Source organism: Saccoglossus kowalevskii, chromosome 9 (assembly GCF_978046115.1).
Source record: "Saccoglossus kowalevskii chromosome 9, keSacKowa6.1, whole genome shotgun sequence".
Taxonomy (NCBI): domain Eukaryota; kingdom Metazoa; phylum Hemichordata; class Enteropneusta; family Harrimaniidae; genus Saccoglossus; species Saccoglossus kowalevskii.
This window is the reverse complement of record NC_140649.1, coordinates 22,145,634-22,167,049: the sequence shown is the minus strand read 5'-3', so window position 1 is coordinate 22,167,049 and position 21,416 is coordinate 22,145,634. Positions and strand designations below refer to the sequence as shown.

General features: G+C 41.3%; 1 protein-coding gene across 1 annotated transcript; it reads right to left on the bottom strand.

Moving 5' to 3' along the window:
- Window positions 1–1,159: 1,159 nt before the first annotated feature.
- On the bottom strand, window positions 1,160–21,305 carry LOC102809097 (zinc transporter 7-B-like). Its single transcript, XM_085503307.1, has 11 exons — window positions 21,137–21,305; window positions 20,930–21,031; window positions 17,406–17,519; window positions 16,949–17,036; window positions 15,412–15,526; window positions 14,100–14,282; window positions 13,280–13,330; window positions 11,834–11,969; window positions 10,925–11,015; window positions 2,386–2,535; window positions 1,160–1,882 (listed from the first exon to the last, which is right to left on the bottom strand). The coding sequence occupies exons 1-11, from the start codon at window positions 21,211–21,213 to the stop codon at window positions 1,835–1,837; spliced, it is 1,155 nt and encodes a 384-aa protein (XP_085359433.1). The 5' UTR covers window positions 21,214–21,305; the 3' UTR covers window positions 1,160–1,834.
- Window positions 21,306–21,416: the final 111 nt, after the last annotated feature.

Below are 21,416 nucleotides of genomic sequence, written 5' to 3'. Positions count from 1 at the left end.
TGGGAGTGACCAATGAGGGAGGTATTTTACTGAAGAGTGGGGGAGGGTTATTATTTGAAGAGAAGGGATATTCTTCGTCCACTTGTTCTTCACTTTTTACACTTTCACGGCCAATAATTTTATAACTGTAAAAAAGTTCAGCAAAGTTTTGGTGGAACATTCTGCTTGTTTTATGCATTTTTCTATGTTATTGAACCAAGTGCACATTTGACCAAAATATTTATTACCGGGGTATTATAAAAAAAATATTTTAACGTGAATGGGGACAAAAGTTGACTTCGGCGCTCAAAAGGTTAAAGTGCCAGAGAATAAATACAATTAACAAAGTACCGGTATAAGTTGGAGTCAAGGTTGATTATGATGAATGAATATACAGAGTTGTGTGTGCACATGGTAATTATTTTCTAGTTCTGGTAGCTACTGATTATTTCTGTTGTTCATGTGGTGCTATCCCAGTATGCATTGCACTTTAATCTGGTTATCACTGGTTGGGACCAGTTTGGGTTATACGACAATTGTCCAAATTGCACAGTTTTTTAGTTAAGACTTTTCTTCAGTTGTGTGAAACTGACAGAAAATAGATTTTGACATAAAGAATGCCACTAATGGGAAATCCATTAAAACATTTAAATTACTACATTTTTCAGCATGTTTGAATGTTGCAGATCGAATCAACTCACTTTAAATCAAAATTCAGCTGTGAAAATGTCAGGAATCCATGACAATAACAGTCATCCACTTGTCGCCAAATTTGCATATTAAATTGTCACATTCAAACAGGACAGGTTTATACAGTAAAATCATTATTAGGGCTGTCAGCTAGGCTGGCCATTAAGTATAATATTGTATGGGTCAAGGGTCACTGACCATGTTCAATGACATCACCAGAAATTGTGCACTAAAACATGATTGGACTGATAATCCGACAAACCTACAAATTCTTTCAAATTAGCAAAACATATATATAGCAGATTATTTAAAATAATGTAAAGAGTATACAATAATCAAGATTATATGGTGAAGCGTAAATTAAAATGATTGCACTTCTATAGCATTTAAAGGGCGGCAGTCGTCGTGCCGCGTCCTGTTCGATATGGGACTCATCTCGATTAGATTTAACAGCCAGCTTGTGTGTTAGAATCGACAGCTTTAAGCGATATTAAACTGTTTTAGTGATGTCTTGTTTATTTATAATTATACAGAAAAAAAAAGCAGGTTTAAAATAATACAGGCACTTTGATTAATATTTTGAAGAGCGCCCTCTATCCCTGGTTCCATGTGTGAGCTTGTTATATTCACACCTTGTTTGTACTCGTGTCAAACCATAATTATATTACATTTTTACATATCTGCGTCTAAATTTTACGAATACATAATTACCATATTGTAGTCACATGATCAATCAGGATGACATCTATAAAATAAAAGGCAGGAAAAGTCTTGTCGAAACTTCACGACTTCAACTTTTTTTCTTAATTGTACATGAAGACTGGACAACAATTATAAAGCATTTTAAAACTGACAAATAAGAAAAATATTTTTTTTTTGTCTCTGTAGATATGTTTCATCAATTTTCATCCTTCCACCCCTGCATTTTAATAAGTTAGACTGATCCACTTTAAATAAAAAATAGATTGGGTCATTCCATAATTATGCTTGGGTGGCAAGGCTAGATGACTAGACTTGTAGCACCACAAAGACGCTTAAAGCATTAGCAATGTCATTGAAGTAGCTTGCAGCCCCATTCCATATAAATGTAGTCCCGTCCATCTATTCATGATGGACTTGTCCATTTTTGTTTCAGGTAAGGTAACTGTACTCATGTGGATGACTTCTACATTGCTGCGTGATCAATCTGAACATAAAGCTGCCTGATTCCAGCCTACCAACAAAAATAAAAAGTATTTATTACCCGGTAGTATTATTAGTACATGTATGTGAATGGTAAAAAAGATTACAACAGAACGATAACACAGACACATGTTTTAAGAGACAGAGACACAGGTTTTAATGACAGAGACACAGGTTTTAATGACAGAGACACAGGTTTTGATGACAGAGACGCAGGTTTTAATGACAGAGACACGTGTTTTGATGACAGAGACGCAGGTTTTGATGACGGAGACACAGGTTTTGATGACAGAGACACAGGTTTTGATGACAGAGAGACATGTTTTTATGACAGAGACACAGCTTTTAATGACACAGACACAGCTTTTAATGACACACATTGTTAAGGGTATAAAAGTTGCAATATTTATTTATAAGAAAGTTTGGATAAATTAGACAAGATTAGTGTCCAGGTCAATTTAAATAATCGCTTGTTTCGTATGAACACTGAAGATGACAACAGCAATGATAACCAATATTAAAGGTTGAACTTACCTGTGTAAATATATTATGTGTTTGGCTTAAAATATATTTTGTATCTGCATCAAGTGCTACTTCTAATTTGACCATTCCTACATAGACTTCACTACATAGCGTCCAGAAATGAGGCTCTTGTATACTATAAACACCATCTAAATTAGTAACCTAGCATAAATATAAAGACAAAAATTTATAAAGTCTGAGGAAAGTAAAAGCAGAGGCTCCATCCTAGAGATAGCCAGACAGGTTCCACCCTAGAGATAGCCAGACAGGCTCCACCCTAGAGATAGCCAGATAGGCTCCACCCTAGAGATAGCCAGATAGGCTCCACCCTAGAGATAGCCAGACCGGCTCCACCCTAGAGATAGCCAGACAGGCTCCACCCTAGAGATAGCCAGATAGGCTCCACCCTAGAGATAGCCAGATAGGCTCCACCCGAGAGATAGCAAGACAGGCTCCATCCTAGAGATAGCCAGACAGGCGCCACCCGAGAGATAGCAAGACAGGCTCCACCCTAGAGATAGCCAGACAGGCTCCACCCTAGAGATAGCCAGACAGGCTCCACCCTAGAGATAGCCAGACAGGCTCCACTCTAGAGATAGCCAGACAGGCTCCACCCTAAAGATAGCCAGACAGGCTCCACCCTAGAGATAGCCAGACAGACTCAACCCTAAAGATAGCCAGACAGGCTCCACCCTAGAGATAGCCAGACAGGCTCCACCCTAGAGATAGCCAGACAGACTCCACCCTAGAGATAACCAGACAGACTCCACCCTAGAGATAGCCAGACAGACTCCACCCTAAAGATAGCCAGACAGGCTCCACCCTAGAGATAGCCAGACAGACTCCACCCTAGAGATAGCCAGACAGACTCCACCCTAGAGATAGCCAGACAGACTCCACCCTAGAGATAGCCAGACAGGCTCCAACCTAAAGATAGCCAGACAGACTCCACCCTAGAGATAGCCAGACAGGCTCCACCCTAGAGATAGCCAGACAGGCTTCACCTTAGAGATAGCCAGACAGGCTCCACCCTAGAGATAGCCAGACAGGCTCCAACCTAAAGATAACCAGACAGACTCCACCCTAGAGATAGCCAGACAAGCTCCACCCTAGAGATAGCCAGACAGGCTCCACCCTAGAGATAGCCAGACAGGCTCCACCCTAGAGATAGCCAGACAGGCTCCACCCTAGAGATAGCCAGACAGGCTCCACCCTAGAGATAGCCAGACAGGCTCCACCCTAGAGATAGCCAGACAGACTCCAACCTAAAGATAGCCAGACAGACTCCACCTTAGAGATAGCCAGACAGACTCCACCTTAGAGATAGCCAGACAGACTCCACCCTAGAGAGGCTCCACCCTAGAGATAGCCAGACAGGCTCCACCCTAGAGATAGCCAGACAGGCTCCACCCTAGAGATAGCCAGACAGGCTCCACCCTAGAGATAGCCAGACAGGCTCCACCCTAGAGATAGCCAGACAGGCTCCACCCTAGAGATAGCCAGACAGGCTCCAACCTAGAGATAGCCAGACAGGCTTCAACCTAAAGATAGCCAGACAGACTCCACCCTAGAGATAGCCAGACAGGCTCCACCCTAGAGATAGCCAGACAGGCTCCACCCTAGAGATAGCCAGACAGGCTCCAACCTAGAGATAGCCAGACAGACTCCACCCTAGAGATAGCCAGACAGACTCCACCCTAGAGATAGCCAGACAGACTCCACCCTAGAGATAGCCAGACAGGCTCCAACCTAAAGATAGCCAGACAGACTCCACCCTAGAGATAGCCAGACAGGCTCCACCCTAGAGATAGCCAGACAGGTTCCACCCTAGAGATAGCCAGACAGGCTTCACCCTAGAGATAGCCAGACAGGCTCCACCCTAGAGATAGCCAGACAGGCTCCAACCTAAAGATAGCCAGACAGACTCCACCCTAGAGATAGCCAGACAGGCTCCACCCTAGAGATAGCCAGACAGGCTCCACCCTAGAGATAGCCAGACAGGCTCCACCCTAGAGATAGCCAGACAGGCTCCACCTTAGAGATAGCCAGACAGACTCCACCCTAGAGATAGCCAGACAGACTCCACCCTAGAGATAGCCAGACAGGCTCCAACCTAAAGATAGCCAGACAGACTCCACCCTAGAGATAGCCAGACAGGCTCCACCCTAGAGATAGCCAGACAGGCTTCACCTTAGAGATAGCCAGACAGGCTCCACCCTAGAGATAGCCAGACAGGCTCCAACCTAAAGATAACCAGACAGACTCCACCCTAGAGATAGCCAGACAAGCTCCACCCTAGAGATAGCCAGACAGGCTCCACCCTAGAGATAGCCAGACAGGCTCCACCCTAGAGATAGCCAGACAGGCTCCACCCTAGAGATAGCCAGACAGGCTCCACCCTAGAGATAGCCAGACAGGCTCCACCCTAGAGATAGCCAGACAGACTCCAACCTAAAGATAGCCAGACAGACTCCACCTTAGAGATAGCCAGACAGACTCCACCTTAGAGATAGCCAGACAGACTCCACCCTAGAGAGGCTCCACCCTAGAGATAGCCAGACAGGCTCCACCCTAGAGATAGCCAGACAGGCTCCACCCTAGAGATAGCCAGACAGGCTCCACCCTAGAGATAGCCAGACAGGCTCCACCCTAGAGATAGCCAGACAGGCTCCACCCTAGAGATAGCCAGACAGGCTCCAACCTAGAGATAGCCAGACAGGCTTCAACCTAAAGATAGCCAGACAGACTCCACCCTAGAGATAGCCAGACAGGCTCCACCCTAGAGATAGCCAGACAGGCTCCACCCTAGAGATAGCCAGACAGGCTCCAACCTAGAGATAGCCAGACAGACTCCACCCTAGAGATAGCCAGACAGACTCCACCCTAGAGATAGCCAGACAGACTCCACCCTAGAGATAGCCAGACAGGCTCCAACCTAAAGATAGCCAGACAGACTCCACCCTAGAGATAGCCAGACAGGCTCCACCCTAGAGATAGCCAGACAGGTTCCACCCTAGAGATAGCCAGACAGGCTTCACCCTAGAGATAGCCAGACAGGCTCCACCCTAGAGATAGCCAGACAGGCTCCAACCTAAAGATAGCCAGACAGACTCCACCCTAGAGATAGCCAGACAGGCTCCACCCTAGAGATAGCCAGACAGGCTCCACCCTAGAGATAGCCAGACAGGCTCCACCCTAGAGATAGCCAGACAGGCTCCACCTTAGAGATAGCCAGACAGACTCCACCCTAGAGATAGCCAGACAGACTCCACCCTAGAGATAGCCAGACAGGCTCGACCCTAGAGATAGCCAGACAGGCTCCATCCTAGAGATAGCCAGACAAACTCCACCCTAGAGATAGCCAGACAGACTCCAACCTAGAGATAGCCAGACAGACTCCACCCTAGAGATAGCCAGACAGGCTCCACCCTAGACAGGCTCCACCCTAGAGATAGCCAGACAGGCTCCACCCTAGAGATAGCCAGACAGGCTTCAACCTAAAGATAGCCAGACAGACTCCACCCTAGAGATAGCCAGACAGGCTCCACCCTAGAGATAGCCAGACAGGCTCCACCCTAGAGATAGCCAGACAGGCTCCACCCTAGAGATAGCCAGACAGGCTCCACCCTAGAGATAGCCAGACAGGTTCCACCCTGGAGATAGCTAGACAGGCTCCACCCTAGAGATAGCCAGACAGACTCCACCCTAGAAATAGCCAGACGGGCTCCACCCTAGAAATAGCCAGACGGGCTCCACCCTAGAGATAGCCAGACAGGCTCCACCCTAGAGATAGCCAGACAGGCTCCACCCTAGAGATAGCCAGACAGGCTCCACCCTAGAGATAGCCAGACAGGCTCCAACCTAAAGATAGCCAGACAGACTCCACCCTAGAGATAGCCAGACAGGCTCCACCCTAGAGATAGCCAGACAGGTTCCACCCTAGAGATAGCCAGACAGGCTTCACCCTAGAGATAGCCAGACAGGCTTCACCCTAGAGATAGCCAGACAGGCTCCACCCTAGAGATAGCCAGACAGGCTCCAACCTAAAGATAGCCTGACAGACTCCACCCTAGAGATAGCGAGACAGGCTCCACCCTAGAGATAGCCAGACAGGCTCCACCCTAGAGATAGCCAGACAGGCTCCACCCTAGAGATAGCCAGACAGGCTCCACCTTAGAGATAGCCAGACAGACTCCACCCTAGAGATAGCCAGACAGACTCCACCCTAGAGATAGCCAGACAGGCTCGACCCTAGAGATAGCCAGACAGGCTCCATCCTAGAGATAGCCAGACAAACTCCACCCTAGAGATAGCCAGACAGACTCCAACCTAGAGATAGCCAGACAGACTCCACCCTAGAGATAGCCAGACAGGCTCCACCCTAGACAGGCTCCACCCTAGAGATAGCCAGACAGGCTCCACCCTAGAGATAGCCAGACAGGCTTCAACCTAAAGATAGCCAGACAGACTCCACCCTAGAGATAGCCAGACAGGCTCCACCCTAGAGATAGCCAGACAGGCTCCACCCTAGAGATAGCCAGACAGGCTCCACCCTAGAGATAGCCAGACAGGCTCCACCCTAGAGATAGCCAGACAGGTTCCACCCTGGAGATAGCTAGACAGGCTCCACCCTAGAGATAGCCAGACAGACTCCACCCTAGAAATAGCCAGACGGGCTCCACCCTAGAAATAGCCAGACGGGCTCCACCCTAGAGATAGCCAGACAGGCTCCACCCTAGAGATAGCCAGACAGGCTCCACCCTAGAGATAGCCAGACAGGCTCCACCCTAGAGATAGCCAGACAGGCTCCACCCTAGAGATAGCCAGACAGGCTCCACCCTAGAGATAGCCAGACAGACTCCACCCTAGAGATAGCCAGACAGACTCCACCCTAGAGATAGCCAGACAGGCTCCACCCTAGAGATAGCCAGACAGGCTCCACCCTAGAGATAGCCAGACAGGCTCCACCCTAGAGATAGCCAGACAGGCTCCAACCTAAAGATAACCAGACAGACTCCACCCTAGAGATAGCCAGACAAGCTCCACCCTAGAGATAGCCAGACAGGCTCCACCCTAGAGATAGCCAGACAGGCTCCACCCTAGAGATAGCCAGACAGGCTCCACCCTAGAGATAGCCAGACAGACTCCAACCTAAAGATAGCCAGACAGACTCCACCTTAGAGATAGCCAGACAGGCTCCACCCTAGAGAGGCTCCACCCTAGAGATAGCCAGACAGGCTCCACCCTAGAGATAGCCAGACAGGCTCCACCCTAGAGATAGCCAGACAGGCTCCACCCTAGAGATAGCCAGACAGGCTCCACCCTAGAGATAGCCAGACAGGCTCCAACCTAGAGATAGCCAGACAGACTCCACCCTAGAGATAGCCAGACAGACTCCACCCTAGAGATAGCCAGACAGACTCCACCCTAGAGATAGCCAGACAGGCTCCACCCTAGAGATAGCATGACAGGTTTCACCCTAGAGATAGCCAGACAGGCTCCACCCTAGAGATAGCCAGACAGGCTCCACCCTAGAGATAGCCAGACAGGCTCCACCCTAGAGATAGCCAGACAGGTTCCACCCTAGAGATAGCTAGACAGGCTCCACCCTAGAGATAGCCAGACAGACTCAACCCTAGAAATAGCCAGACAGGCTCCACCCTAGAAATAGCCAGACAGGCTCCACCCTAGAGATAGCCAGACAGGCTCCACCCTAGAGATAGCCAGACAGGCTCCACCCTAGAGATAGCCAGACAGGCTCCACCCTAGAGATAGCCAGACAGGCTCCACCCTAGAGATAGCCAGACAGGCTCCACCCTAGAGATAGCCAGACAGACTCCACCCTAGAGATAGCCAGACAGACTCCACCCTAGAGATAGCCAGACAGGCTCCACCCTAGAGATAGCCAGACAGGCTCCACCCTAGAGATAGCCAGACAGGCTCCAACCTAAAGATAACCAGACAGACTCCACCCTAGAGATAGCCAGACAAGCTCCACCCTAGAGATAGCCAGACAGGCTCCACCCTAGAGATAGCCAGACAGGCTCCACCCTAGAGATAGCCAGACAGGCTCCACCCTAGAGATAGACAGACAGACTCCAATCTAAAGATAGCCAGACAGACTCCACCTTAGAGATAGCCAGACAGGCTCCACCCTAGAGAGGCTCCACCCTAGAGATAGCCAGACAGGCTCCACCCTAGAGATAGCCAGACAGGCTCCACCCTAGAGATAGCCAGACAGGCTCCACCCTAGAGATAGCCAGACAGGCTCCAACCTAGAGATAGCCAGACAGGCTCCAACCTAGAGATAGCCAGACAGACTCCACCCTAGAGATAGCCAGACAGACTCCACCCTAGAGATAGCCAGACAGACTCCACCCTAGAGATAGCCAGACAGGCTCCAACCTAAAGATAGCCAGACAGACTCCACCCTAGAGATAGCCAGACAGGCTCCACCCTAGAGATAGCCAGACAGGTTCCACCCTAGAGATAGCCAGACAGGCTTCACCCTAGAGATAGCCAGACAGGCTCCACCCTAGAGATAGCCAGACAGGCTCCAACCTAAAGATAGCCAGACAGGCTCCACCCTAGAGATAGCCAGACAGGCTCCACCCTAGAGATAGCCAGACAGGCTCCAACCTAGAGATAGCCAGACAGGCTCCAACCTAGAGATAGCCAGACAGACTCCACCCTAGAGATAGCCAGACAGACTCCACCCTAGAGATAGCCAGACAGACTCCACCCTAGAGATAGCCAGACAGGCTCCAACCTAAAGATAGCCAGACAGACTCCACCCTAGAGATAGCCAGACAGGCTCCACCCTAGAGATAGCCAGACAGGTTCCACCCTAGAGATAGCCAGACAGGCTTCACCCTAGAGATAGCCAGACAGGCTTCACCCTAGAGATAGCCAGACAGGCTCCACCCTAGAGATAGCCAGACAGGCTCCACCCTAGAGATAGCCAGACAGGCTCCACCCTAGAGATAGCCAGACAGGCTCCACCCTAGAGATAGCCAGACAGGCTCCACCCTAGAGATAGCCAGACAGGCTCCACCCTAGAGATAGCCAGACAGACTCCAACCTAGAGATAGCCAGACAGACTCCACCCTAGAGATAGCCAGACAGGCTCCACCCTAGACAGGCTCCACCCTAGAGATAGCCAGACAGGCTTCAACCTAAAGATAGCCAGACAGACTCCACCCTAGAGATAGCCAGACAGGCTCCACCCTAGAGATAGCCAGACAGGCTCCACCCTAGAGATAGCCAGACAGGCTCCACCCTAGAGATAGCCAGACAGGCTCCACCCTAGAGATAGCCAGACAGACTCCACCCTAGAGATAGCCAGACAGACTCCACCCTAGAGATAGCCAGACAGACTCCACCTTAGAGATAGCCAGACAGGCTCCACCCTAGAGATAGCATGACAGGTTTCACCCTAGAGATAGCCAGACAGGCTCCACCCTAGAGATAGCTAGACAGGCTCCACCCTAGAGATAGCCAGACAGGTTCCACCCTAGAGATAGCTAGACAGGCTCCACCCTAGAGATAGCCAGACAGACTCCACCCTAGAAATAGCCAGACAGGCTCCACCCTAGAAATAGCCAGACAGGCTCCACCCTAGAGATAGCCAGACAGGCTCCACCCTAGAGATAGCATGACAGGTTTCACCCTAGAGATAGCCAGACAGGCTCCACCCTAGAGATAGCCAGACAGGCTCCACCCTAGAGATAGCCAGACAGGCTCCAACCTAGAGATAGCCAGACAGACTCAACCCTAGAGACAGGTTTTTCAGATTTAAGTCAAAATGTTGACACAGAAAGCCACAAACTATCTGTAATATGATTATTGGTATCTCCATGCTTGACAAATTCGACAGTAAAGGTCAGAGGCTTCATTATCTTTTTTGTTGAATGTTTTAGATTGTATGAAAACTCTTGATGCAAAGTAATTTCTACCATTAAGTTTTTCTTCACAATGTGATCCACTTTGTGCAACAACACCCTCAGACCTGACAGGTTAAACCAGAATGCTGTGTTGTACTGATGCAATATTCCCAACAATTTCTGAATATTAATGATGCTAATTTTCAGAATGTAATACAAAATCAAATTACTGATAATTAAATACAATCTGTGGAACCAATTTTAACAAAAAATGATGGCCAATGACTAGGTTACACGACTTGATGGTTCAATTTGTCTTGTTTCACAAGGGGTTGAGTGCTTAGTCAACATGACCCTGAAAACGTCACTCAGATGGAAACATACGATAGTTGATATCATTGTACAGCATATTATACACCATTCTCTTAAAGGTCACATTATGCTTTATAGCAGTAAAGTAGACTTAGACTTGCATTGTCAGGTTAATATAAAAAACAAAAGATTTAATATGTTTCTTGGGAGAGTTCTCTATCGACTGGCCGGTATTGCAGTAGGTAGACATGATGGATCAAGTGAAGATCCATTTTCTTTTGAAAAGAAAATGAAAATGTACTAAATGCAAGTACACAGTTGCCTTAGTAACAAAAGAAATGACCTTTAATCCTTACCCTTTGATAACATGAAGGTAAAACCGTGTCTAAGCTATATGGCGTTCTCATCATTAGCACGGATACTGATTCTTGTAGTAAAGGTATAACACTGCAGACAAAGAAGAACACATTGTTGCAGTCTTTATATGGATGCAAACGAACAGTAACAAAATACTTTGACCAGAGAAACCATCTTTTTCTGTATTTTTTTTAAAACATATTTTACCTTTTCACCACCAGTAGCCTCTATTTATCACAAATTCACAAAATATCACATTTATAGTCTTGTACTTTCCTTCAGAAGATTGGAACAAAAATAGCAAAATGTTTGGAGTGAAAAAATTGACTCAAATTTTGACTGTTGGCTCCAAAATTAGGGTTCATTTCCAGAAATATTGAAGTATATAAAAAAAAAAGTGCAGATAAAATGTGGGCAAGAAAAATAAAATAAATATTTTACTTTTAATATTTTATTGTACTTCAAACAAGATCTTAAAAGAGGATAACATTTTGATAAGAAAGAAAAAAAACCAAAAGATTTGTTTCTGGTCCTTTTTTTCTTTGTTTTTTTAAAAACATTTTCTCAAATTTTGACAGAAATGTGACAGCAAATTAGTGAGTGGCCCTTTTTTTTAACTGACACACATACTGACCAGAAACAAATCAAGTCGTTTTTTTGTCTAATATATTGAAATGTATGAAAATATACAGAGAAAACAAATCAAATCACTGCAACAAAATTAGTTGGGAAAGAAGTCTGCTACTGGAAATCAATACACACCAAGGAGTTACAAAACATATAATATGATTTCAATATATGTCCACTTTTAAGTTACTTTCTTAATCAGAGCAAGCAGGGCACTGTCACAGAGTTGTTTGTTGGCATGACAACAAGAGCCACCACCATAGTGTGTCATATGGTCTTACCTTATAAATATTAGAACTGATATAAACATGGAGCATATTGGATCTGCTATCATCCATCCAAAATAATGCATTAATACAGCAGAGACTATAACGCCCACACTACCGAGGGTATCCGCCAATATGTGAAGGAACACGCCTGCAATGAACAATGCACAATATAAGGTGTGTAACTGGACTGACACTGAAGACAGTAAATATGCACATTGTGTAATGTCCTGTATTACAAAGTCTTAGTTAAAGTGGGGTGTGTCTGCTCATAGTGCATCATTGTTTACAAACAAGCATTTTTAGCGTGTGTTGGTGACGACCCTCCCGCTTTAAATTTGAGAGAGAACCCAGTGTGTTATTATTATAAAATACAGAATATCTAGTTTATAAATTAAAGTGGTTAGGTTTCTAGGCCTTACATAACTCAAGTGAAGTGCAAGCCCTGCAACGTTACTTTTTATGATCCAATTCTTAATTGGTGATTTTGCCATTTACTACAAAAACTCACATAATGTGGGACAGATGCGGTTCAGTCTGTCACAAAAATTAAATGATATCACAGTGAATGAAAAATTACCTATTTTTTTAAAAGTCATATACATGTATAAATAGAAAAAAAAGAGAATGATTTAAGATAAAAAAAACAATAGGTAGATTAGATCACAGCATAGAACAATCAGTCATACTGACAATGTTTCAGAGCAGCCCAGCAGCCATATGAGCTGACTTCTAACACTCAAAACAAAGATAAAACTCAGTTTAGAATAACTGAAATTTTGATGGTACCAGGCAGAGATCAGTGTCCAATCACAATGCTGCTTTTATAAAATATGAAGAATGAAATGCTCACTAGTACATTTATTGAATGCATTTTTTGTAAATCAAAATGTAAATTTAACAAGTCATTGTCAATGTTTGTATTATATATGAACTAATGTCGGATGTACGTATGTGTAAAGTTTAAACTTGATTGGCCCAGGCATGTACGTAAACAGGATGGTCGCCAGTCAGCCATTTTGGATTTGATGGCGACAATTATGTGTGAACTGCATTTTTCAAAAAACAAAATCAGAAAAATAAAACTGAGAGCATGGAGGTCTCATTATGTTCAACATATGTATCAAGTTTGAAGAAAATCTATTCATGCGCAATTGAGATTGGGCTTTGAAATGGTGGAGAAGCGTGATTTTTTTTCCTTAAAATAGCCATCAATCAGCATCTTAAATCACATCATGAAACAAATGCAATTGTCTGATTTCATATCCGATGTATGTGGAAGTTTAAACTTAATCAGCCCATATAAGAGATATGGCTGGATACTCGTCAATCCATAAGATAACTAAGGGGTTGATTAAAGAAACCATGACTCTATTGAACATAGGTCCTACTTCTAATTCTGACCCCCACAAGCTATTGCAGTCAAAGAAGAAGTTACTCAGCAAGCCATGATGTACTTACCTTGTAAAATCTGAGTTTTGGGTCCTTTATGTGCCTGGGGAAGAGTATCATCTGTAAGTAAATAGAATATGGTTTATGCAAGCTTAATGACATATATACCAAGTTTGAACAAAATCCATCTGTAAACAGCCGAGAAATGCTTGATTTTGATGATTTTTTAGCACAAAAAATAACCATTTTTAATAGGATCGTCAAACCAATATATCTGTATATCTATGACATGATGTATAATGAATATTTAAAATTTGAACATAATCAGTAACAGCAAGTCAGAGATATGGCACTAGAACCACATTTATTAAAACAAAATGGTCGCCAGTTGGCCATTTTGAACCTTATCTGAAAACAAAATGTCCTATAATGTCCAACATATATACCAAGTTTGAACAAAATCCATCTGTAAACAGCCGAGAAATGCTTGATTTTGATGATTTTTAGAAAAAAAATGGCCGTCATTCGACCATCTTGAATCAGATCATGAAACAAATTGAAGTGCATACGTATAATATCATTATGATGTATGTGTGAAGTTTGATTGTGATTGGTCCAGGCATTTCTAAGATACAGGTCCGGACGCATGGATGCACGAACGGACGCATGGACGCACGGATGTCAAAACATAAGTCCTCGTTTTCGGACTGCATTTGAACGGGGACTAACAAATAAAATGCAGAATAAATAATGTAAATATGCATCTGAAAACTTAATAAATATGGCCACCAGTCGGCCATACATGTAATTAAATCTTTGTAAGCATATGGATGATATTACTAGACATGTATACACACAATGTAAAGAATGCATTTCTGACGAAACTAACCTTCGTGATGCGAGTGTCCATGTGAATGTCCATGTCCATGGCCGTGGTCGCTTTTGTGTTCATGTCCATGCCCACTATCATGGCTATGTCCATGCCCGCTATCATGGCTATGTCCATGTGAATGACCATGACCTATTATAAAACCTCCATTGCTAGCGCTGTGTGCATGGTCATGACCACCGCCTGTAGTTAAGACAAAAATACATTAACATAGATTAAACTGAAACAAGTCAACCAAGCTTGCTTGAGTTTGAGCAAGTTCCATAATTAACAAAGAAGGTCAAGGTTTGCCAAACACTTCCCATATACACTATAATAGGTACAAAACAGAAAGACAAAAATTATATAATGATATCTATATTCCAGAAATATTAAAAAGTAATGTCCAGATATTTAAATATATATTCATAAGAAGACATAATAATAAGACAAGTTGGTGAATACTGACATTTTACTTTTAATATTATATATATTGTGCTTCATTATTTAATTTTTATTGCTGTCAACCAATGAAAACTATTTCTAAGAATGCAATAAATTCATTATTATTATTATAATGTAGGTACTAATTCATTTCTTTGTTGTTTTTTCGATAATTATTGTTGACATCACACTGCTCACATGTTTGTCTAGTGATGATCCCATAGCGAAGAGAGAAACTTACAAAATAAACATTAAGGTCATTCGCAGGTATGTTGACCTATTACGAGATACAAATCATGATTTACAAGAAAATCATGTGACAAATGGTGAAAGTGCATTATTCCAGAATCTCCTAATAATTTGCGACAATCAGAATAATCTTTTATCTCATATTGCCCGCCGTCATAACGCTATGGGAAGTGCGCCCTCACATCTGGGCAATAATTTTCTGTGTCACGCCTGGCCCAGGGTGACCGGCTTTCATCAATCAAAACAAGATGAGTCATTCTAAATTATTTCGCGTGTTTGAGGTCACATCATGGTAAAATTGTAATTACATTTACAGGACTCATTCTTAGACTGGCTAAATTTGTTGTCGCTAAGCGGCTCCCAAATTTTACAACTTACTCCTACCCTTGGACTTTTAACTCAGTAGAGGACATACAGATCATCATTTTGGCTAAGGAATGGTCATCTGTGTACGAGTGCAGAAGGTGCTAATTAAGTACCAAAAATACAAAGCATGAGTGTCATAAGTCAGTAGTGCATATGGCACTCATTACCATACTCAATTCGTGGATGTGATGATTCCGTAGACTTCAAAATGACGGATGACATTCCCAGAGACATGTGTCACAGTTTTCCAGTGACATTATAAAGCAATACTCACCTCCATGAGAGTGACCATGATGAAATGCAAATATACCGACAAGATTGACTAAAAATCCAAGTACAGACACTACAAATAAACGTTCGTGTTTCACTTCGGGTGGTTCAACAAGGCGCTGGAAATGAGAATAATTAATATTAATACAAATGGAATATTAATAACTTATGTATCATAATTATATGGCAGGACACTCACATAGTGCAAGTGTCAGAAAAACTATATTCAATATTTGAGACTACCATACCGTAATACTGTTGTGTAACAATTTTCCTACTGTATCATATATACCAGCAATTCAACATTCTATCATAGTGACACCTTTGGAACTATTTTTTTCAATGTTTTTGTGCCAGGCGACAGTTCTGGACATTGAGTGTCGCTGTTGTCTCTCCTGACTTTTTTTTTTTTTTTGTAAGTGTGAATTGCAAGTGCTGACACATACAATAGTGCATTTTTGCCACAGAAGTCATATTCATGTTTGGGACTACATGACAGGGCTGTGTGGCCATCTCTCTATCAAATGGCAATATTAATGCGCTATCCTGGTGTCAACCAGGCTCGGACGAACACATTCTCCTGCGGACCTAAACCAAGGCTCCCCCAAAGTCGCATTCGTTAGTGAATAAATCTCGGCCAGTGGAATTTGCCTTCCCATTGAGTCTGTGGCACACTCATCCAGGGTAGGGGTCAACCTTTTTAATGTTCAGCCTAAGGTAGGATTTGAACTTGGGTCTACCGATCATGAGTCTGATGCGACAACCACTATGCTACCAGCACCTTTTGGAACTTAACAAAGGTGCCCCTAATGACGCATCCATGAATTTCGGTCAGTAGTGTTGGGAGTCTTATCTTCAGCCAATAGATCGACTTGCTTGTGGATGCATTTGGGTCTGATACAACAACCTCAGTATACTATGTATGAAATTATCACAAAGAATGCCCTCACAGTCGACCTTTGCATCATCAGGTTTCACTTGTACTCATGTAATGCATTCTGTATACAGCACAGTCTGAGTGTAACATAATATTTAGCTAGCCTGCTTTCAACTATACATCTAAATTGTGCATCTAGCAATCTGCCTGAGTATGTCTCATGATTATAGTAACATAAAGCGGGGAATTCGTCACCAACGCATGCGTCAGATGGCCATAGCGTGTCACTGTTTACAAACAAGCATCTACCCACGAGCCTTTGCGTTTTTTAGCGTGTTGTTATCGTCGCTTGGGTCTCAATTCCCGCGTGTGCGCAGGTGACAACCCTCCGGCTATAAGTAAATGCTACAAAGAGTATGTTGAAATTATTGATTGCAATGATACTCGCTTTAAAAATTTCCATAAAAATGCAAAGCCAGCTGATAGCCAGCTTAGAAATAATGTTACTCTTGAGTTGTACTGTACATATTACACATCTCTGTTTTGAGCAGTTTGTGAAGTTAAAAAAGTTACATAATGCCCATGCTTTCCTGTAACATTTAAATAAATTCTCTTAATATAAATGAGTAATCATAAATTGTATATTGTGGAAATAAATTCTTACCTCAATCGCTTCAGAAAATATGAAAAATGCAATAAAAACTAAAAATAGACCATTTATAAATCCAGCTAGAACTTCAGCACGAACATAACTGCAATAAGAAAGATAATAATTGAAATTATCAGTTACAAAAAGTATGATTTAATTAAATTTTGATTATTGGTGAAAGCAGTTGATATACAGACTGCGAACTCAAAATTACATCTGACATTATGAGGGATGTCCAACAGCGAATGTAATAGAAATTTTCGTGAGTCATTGAAATTTGCAAAATTTTGTAAAGGTGAAATTATCTCTGTGGACCAATAATACATATTAAGGTTAATGACTTTCGCAATATTTTGTCTTTATTATGAGAATTATTAGGGTTATTATCAGAGTTGACACCAATAAAAATAGATAACTTTCAAAGTAACAAATAGTCATATGCTCTAAATTTTTTGAGAAATAGAATGCTTACCCGTAAGAAAACCTTTCATTTGCCCTCCATCTTGATACCACTGATGCAGCTAAACCAGCTAACAAAGCAGTGCAGTCGAAAAACATATGGAAGGAATCTGAAATCAGTCCCAAGCTAGCAAAAAAAATAAAACATATGGCAGTTAAATTCTACTGTCACAAATTCAGTTGCGTCAGAATCTGAAATAGGAAAGTTCTTGATAGTCCCACATTTGCATACGATGAACACTAAACATCAATTTGTAGGTACCAGCAAGCGTTTAGCCAGTCATCTGTCAGGCATTCCACATTTTAGACAGCTCACAAAATTTCATTTGACGGGCGAAAGTTTTACAAATCTGTCAAATTTTCACTGAAAATTCCCTGTAAATTACAAAAAAGCCATAAATTATCAACAAAAAATACACTACATGTCAGAGGGAACTGCTATTTTTCATTTCCATAAAGTTTTAGACAGGCACTAAGACTTTCAGTACCGAACGCCAAATAACAAATTTCTGAGGAATGTGTACCTGTACATGATAAATAACACAGCAAGCTACATCGAGTTTTGATTTTATTTTGAATATTTAGATTTAAAAAAAATATTTTACTAATGATGCCTTACATGCGGGCAAGATATTCCCATAATGCATTTCAACTCATACCAAGAAAGCTAACACACATTGGTTTTTTAAACATTAATTTCTAACCAAGAAAACTGACACACACTGGTTTTTTAAATATTAATTTCTATTAAGTGAAATGTGTACCACAAAAGCACCAAAATGCAGGTAGGGCCTTGTTTATTTGTAACACTAAATGTACGGTAGATATAATTCTCCTTTAATCATCACCAATTGAGGATCTATTAAAACTACTCCATATGGAATTAACAAACTATATGTATGTATATGTATTACTGATTTAAAGACATTATGTTTTATTTATGAATTATCTTAAAAACTTGCCTCGTCAAAAAATTGACCTCTCAATTATAGTGCAGATTTATTGGCCTCTAAAACTGTGCTGTTTTTAGTTCTATAAAATTTTGTCCATCTCAGATTTCTCTTCTTGGACCAATGGTTTGATTTCACTTTAGACATTAACTAATGAAAACAGAAACCATTGAACTGACATGTGATGATAGGGAAACTTGAAGAAAACAATCACCTACAGCCGTACACACAGAAATAACTTACTTTTCAGAGGTTCTAACAGCATTACTTAATACTAAGTCATGGTTTGATCCAAAAAATATTACGGTATGTCTTTTGTTTGCTATGAAATTATATGTGAACTTTAAGTTTGTTTAATGGTGAAAGCATGTTTTGCATGAAAGCATACCGAAATCTGCCATGATTTCCAAAACATCAGTTGACCTACCAAAGGACTCGCCTTTGACCTGACTGGTTGAGAATACCATTAACCAATCAGAATTCTGCATGGTTCTACCTACATACATGTAATCAGAGTATTGATAATTTTTGGTGCAAGATTTTAGCTGTTTTTTAAGCACTTTTTTTATAATTTTTTTTATAATTTTTGGTGTAACATTTTGGCTATTTTTTTAAGCACTTTTTCTAGAATTCTTTTTTAGAATTTTTGGTGTAACATTCAGGTTATTTTTTAAGCACTTTTCTAGAATTTGAAAAAAAAAAATGTTGGTACAACATTTTGACTGTTTTTGTGGACTTGTAAATTGTTTTGATAATTTTAGTCCAGTGGGCTCCAAATCTTGATAAAAATTTTATAAAAAACATGAAAAAGTATGGAATTTAAATTTGTGAACGATGACAAAAGTGGAGGAAGGTGCTCTGGGGGATAAGGTAAGAAATAATTTGATGACATCCAACTTGTGTCAATTAAATCATTGCTGTGTTTAATATTTTGATTTATTTTACATATTGTGAGTCAGTGAAAATAAAAAGTTATAATAAATATTTTTTATTGATCTATTTATTGAAATAAATGATATTTGATGTGGTAATATAAAACATTGACAATTGTTATACTTTTCGAATACTAGTATATCATAATATCACATTATCAATAATAAAAAAAAAAAACAAGGAAAAAATTGTATGGTCTTAATATTATGCATAATAATGCATTAATACATAGGTTGTATGAAGAAAAATTAAAATACGACTCTTTCAAATCTTTGAAATCTCAGGTTTACGAATAAAAAAGATGGGTCACCAACCTTAAAGAGCATTCAAGTTTTAATAATTTGTGCCACACATTCAGAACATTTTCTCATGTGAAACGCTTCAACATCCATTTTGAGGAGTTTGTGTGCCATTTTATTGGTTTTGAATTATCATCTCACGAATACTGTTGTGTGTTATATGCAAACGTAGCATTTTTAGATTATGATAAATCAGTCTGATTTGGTCTACATTGACAAACAACAATAAAATAATATATGTTTATGTCCATATTTCATCTTTAATACAAAAACATAAAACATATATTTAAATAGATGCATTTTATTCTATTGTATTCTTTCTATATATGACAGCAAATATTAGTGTTTGTCAATGTTTTCCTTTAACAAACACCCCTTTCAGAAAATGGAACGTTCCTTAACTAGAAAACTTAAATATTGTTTATTGTAAATTAATTTTCGTTTGTAATTTATTTTCGCTATTTTCGCTAAAGGGAAGATTCAGTAAAAATAAAATCCAGCGAATAAACCTTTTTTCCTGTTTTATTACATTCAACTCATCCAAAATCAGTGATATTATTAAATTCCGTACAAAACACCCAAAAAATCTTTTCAGTGAAAATTAATTCTAGCTAAAATAAAGTATTTCACAGTATACCTGAAAAGTAGAGTATATTATTGTCACAATAGTTTTATACAATGTATAATCTTGTCACTTTGGACTACTGTAGAGGGATTACTTATTAGCTGGGTTGTATTTTTGCTTACATGTACATGTAGCTAAATTAAAACTCATTCACAATATGCAAAGTTAAAAATAGAATGTATTATAGTTCCCTTCACAAGCCAGTGAATTTTAAAACTTACTTTGCAACATCAAATCCACTAAAATTAAACCAAGTAAACATTTCTCTCTCTAACAATTTTCTGACAGCGCAACAATAGATGCTAATTGTTGGCGTTTGTCACTTTTTTTAATGGTTTGATAATACAATATTAGCACACTGTTAATGGCACCAGTTATTACCATCTAACAATGGATTAAAATTGGCGATTAAATCTAAGGTTCGTTAGAGCGAAATCGCTACGATTCCTAGAACAAATATCCACACAGAAACATACGTATGTCACTTCCTGTTTAGAATATGATCACAAAAGCAAACTCAGCGGCCATCTATCTTATCCATTGGGGACAACGTAATATTCGCATAGTTTTCTATCGCATTGTTTATTATCACGTGTTTAACTATAACTTTCACGATCAAAATAAATAAACATTCATTCTTTGGCGTGGTATTTACGGCGTATACGTGGCAGGCATGCATAGGGGGCCTTTTATCAATGGTCGCGTGTGAATCGCAGCCGGCAAATCTTACCTGTTTGTCCATACTCCATACAGCAACTCAACAAAAGCGAATGAAAGATTGAGTAACAGGAACAAGAACAGGTTTCTCGATGTCGCATCAGAGAATATCGCCCTGTGTAGATAAATAACGAGATTACGTTAAGAGCGTGAAGCATATGGTCCAAATTAGATCCACTCGGAGTTGAGACATGATCCGACAGGAAGACAGGTTTCTTACCTAAACCATCCGAATATCTTGGCCTTTATCCAAAACCCAGGCTTATATCCATCGTCTTTGTTGTGTAATGGCAACATATCTATCACAAATATGGCAAGAAACTCACAGAATACGTCTTAATTAAAAGGTGGAAAAATTACACCAAAACCAAATATCAAGTCATGGTTTCCGTATATTCGAACGGTGAGCTGAGGGGTTTGATTTTTTCTTTTCCAATTCCGGGGGGTGCACACCACTAATACTGATATACAAAATAGCTGATAATCACGCGATTGTGTTG

Excerpts from the sequence above, each read along its gene's own strand:
- LOC102809097 (XM_085503307.1), bottom strand. The coding sequence starts at position 21,213 with ATGTTGCCATTACACAACAAAGACGATGGATATAAGCCTGGGTTTTGG. Across the intron at positions 14,283-15,411 it reads TCATGGTCACTCTCATGGAG|GCGGTGGTCATGACCATGCA; the intron begins GTGAGTATTGCT and ends TCTTAACTACAG. Across the intron at positions 11,970-13,279 it reads CAAAACTCAGATTTTACAAG|GCGTGTTCCTTCACATATTG; the intron begins GTAAGTACATCA and ends TGTTCATTGCAG.